Source organism: Populus trichocarpa, chromosome 15 (assembly GCF_000002775.5).
Source record: "Populus trichocarpa isolate Nisqually-1 chromosome 15, P.trichocarpa_v4.1, whole genome shotgun sequence".
Taxonomy (NCBI): domain Eukaryota; kingdom Viridiplantae; phylum Streptophyta; class Magnoliopsida; order Malpighiales; family Salicaceae; genus Populus; species Populus trichocarpa.
This window is the reverse complement of record NC_037299.2, coordinates 7,284,069-7,285,958: the sequence shown is the minus strand read 5'-3', so window position 1 is coordinate 7,285,958 and position 1,890 is coordinate 7,284,069. Positions and strand designations below refer to the sequence as shown.

General features: G+C 39.9%; 1 protein-coding gene across 1 annotated transcript; it reads right to left on the bottom strand.

Moving 5' to 3' along the window:
- Positions 1-514: 514 nt before the first annotated feature.
- On the bottom strand, positions 515-1,563 carry LOC18105706 (uncharacterized). The gene has a single exon (XM_006374300.3). It carries the CDS (start codon positions 1,324-1,326, stop codon positions 697-699), a length of 630 nt encoding a protein of 209 aa, XP_006374362.1. The 5' UTR covers positions 1,327-1,563; the 3' UTR covers positions 515-696.
- Between the last annotated feature and the right edge of the window lie 327 nt (positions 1,564-1,890).

Genomic DNA, 1,890 nt, shown 5'->3' with positions numbered 1-1,890 from the left:
CCTAGAAGTTACTGTACAAATTGAGCTTTATTTATTAACACTTGAACTTTATTATTTTATTTTAAAAATACTTTTAAACTAATTTATATTTGGGTTTTAATTTGATCGTAGTATTGCAGTAAGATTTATTTTGTTGAACTATAAATTTTTTCTTTAGTTTGTAAGTTAAAAAAATCCATTGATTTCATAAATAAAACATTAGGGAGGATTTCTCTTACTCTTGATTTAAGCTTCTATGTGTTCCTGGCTCGTTATAAGCAACAAGTCGGTTCTTGGTTTGGTAATACAATACTATTTCGCATCTTAAAAGAACTATAGTTCAACGGTTCAATTTGTTGGTCCATTGATTCGAGCAGCCATTGTTTTTCGCATCCCTCTTTTCGAGGCGCTAATGTTATTAGGTGACGTTTGAAACCATAGGTTACGAGCAGCCATAAAAATTTGCGATCCAATCAATCGGTTTTACTTTAAATTAATATTTTTTAATACTTTAATATTAAAAATACAAAAAATCTGAAAAAATTAATTCATAATCAACACCTATTTTTCTTCCTTGATTACTTCTTTCTTTCCAAAATTTACAGCCTAAACATCATCATAATATATGAACACACTTCTTTCCTACTGAAACGTACGGTTACCCTACAAACTCCGGGTTGCCCGAAACGTTTTATTCTCCATTCTTTTTAGATATTTTCACAAAGCCGATAACTCGGGCTGCCACAGCAATCCCGAAATATCGGCCGGTACCGAGTTCTCGTCCGAATAATCAAACAACCCACCTAACGCCACAAAATCTCCGTTATTATCACAATAATTATGATTTCCTTCCGTGTTACCAACGAGCCCAAACTCAAATGAGTCATAACTCGGTATCTCATCCTCAAACCGTAGCATCTCAACAAAACCAACAGCTCCAGGTCCCTCCTCCTCCGCTGGCAAAACGGCGACAGCGGCGGTGTCTTTCTCCTCGCCAACAGCAAACGTCGGCGGCAAGCCAAGCTCGTCATCCGAGGCCTCTAGGAGGTAACCAAGGTCCGTTTGGGAACCACCAGAATCTGACGACATATCCGGCACCGGAACCCCTACGTGAATCTCCTCTTCAAAACTTTTTATAACCGATTCCAGCCCCTGAACGACTGGCTCATCCGAATCATCAAAGATGCTGAGCAAATCTTCACGTACCTCAACCAGTTCATCTCGGTCAGGTTCCAGAAGGGGCGAGTTAGCCTCCGAGTCAACCCGAGCTAGTTTAACCTCGGGAGATTCGGAACTCGAGACGCCCAACTCATCCCGGGTTCGTTTCTTTCTGTTTTCTTGATCCATAATAAGGTCTTAAACTATGTCTAGGAAGGGAGACAAAGAAATCGAAAATCTAGAAGAGGAAGGATTATGCCACAAGTAGGACAACGTAGAGTTTGGTTATTGCAATAAAAATCTGAAGAGAAGAGGACAGAAGAGACGTGTCTAGAGAGAGAAAATACGGGAGTGTTTGGCCGGCAAGAAGGTTTCTAGAGAGAGAATATACGGGAAGCGGGACGAGAAGTAAAGAGAAATGAGAAGGGTATATATAGCAGTAGAAGAAAGAAATTCGATTAAAATTATTATTAAGGAGAAGGTAGTGAGAGGGCAGCGTGTAGAGCGGAGGAGGTTTAATGGACCCCACATCACGGGGCCTCTGTCCTTTTCTTTTTTTTCCTTTTTTATTTTTGGTTTCTGTGGGGAAATTTGTGGATTTGCCACTTCTAACAATTAACTATATTTAAACTATGGCTTTCAAGTCCGATGGTTCCGGGCCCACCAAGGGGAACATGTGCGTGTGGGATTCGTGGGATATTGTGGACTCGGGATTTTGTTTTGCTGCCTTTTTTGAATTTTTTGAAGGTTTTC

What these genes read in the sequence shown, in the direction of transcription:
- LOC18105706 (XM_006374300.3), bottom strand. Translation starts at nt 1,326, where the DNA reads ATGGATCAAGAAAACAGAAAGAAACGAACCCGGGATGAGTTGGGCGTC.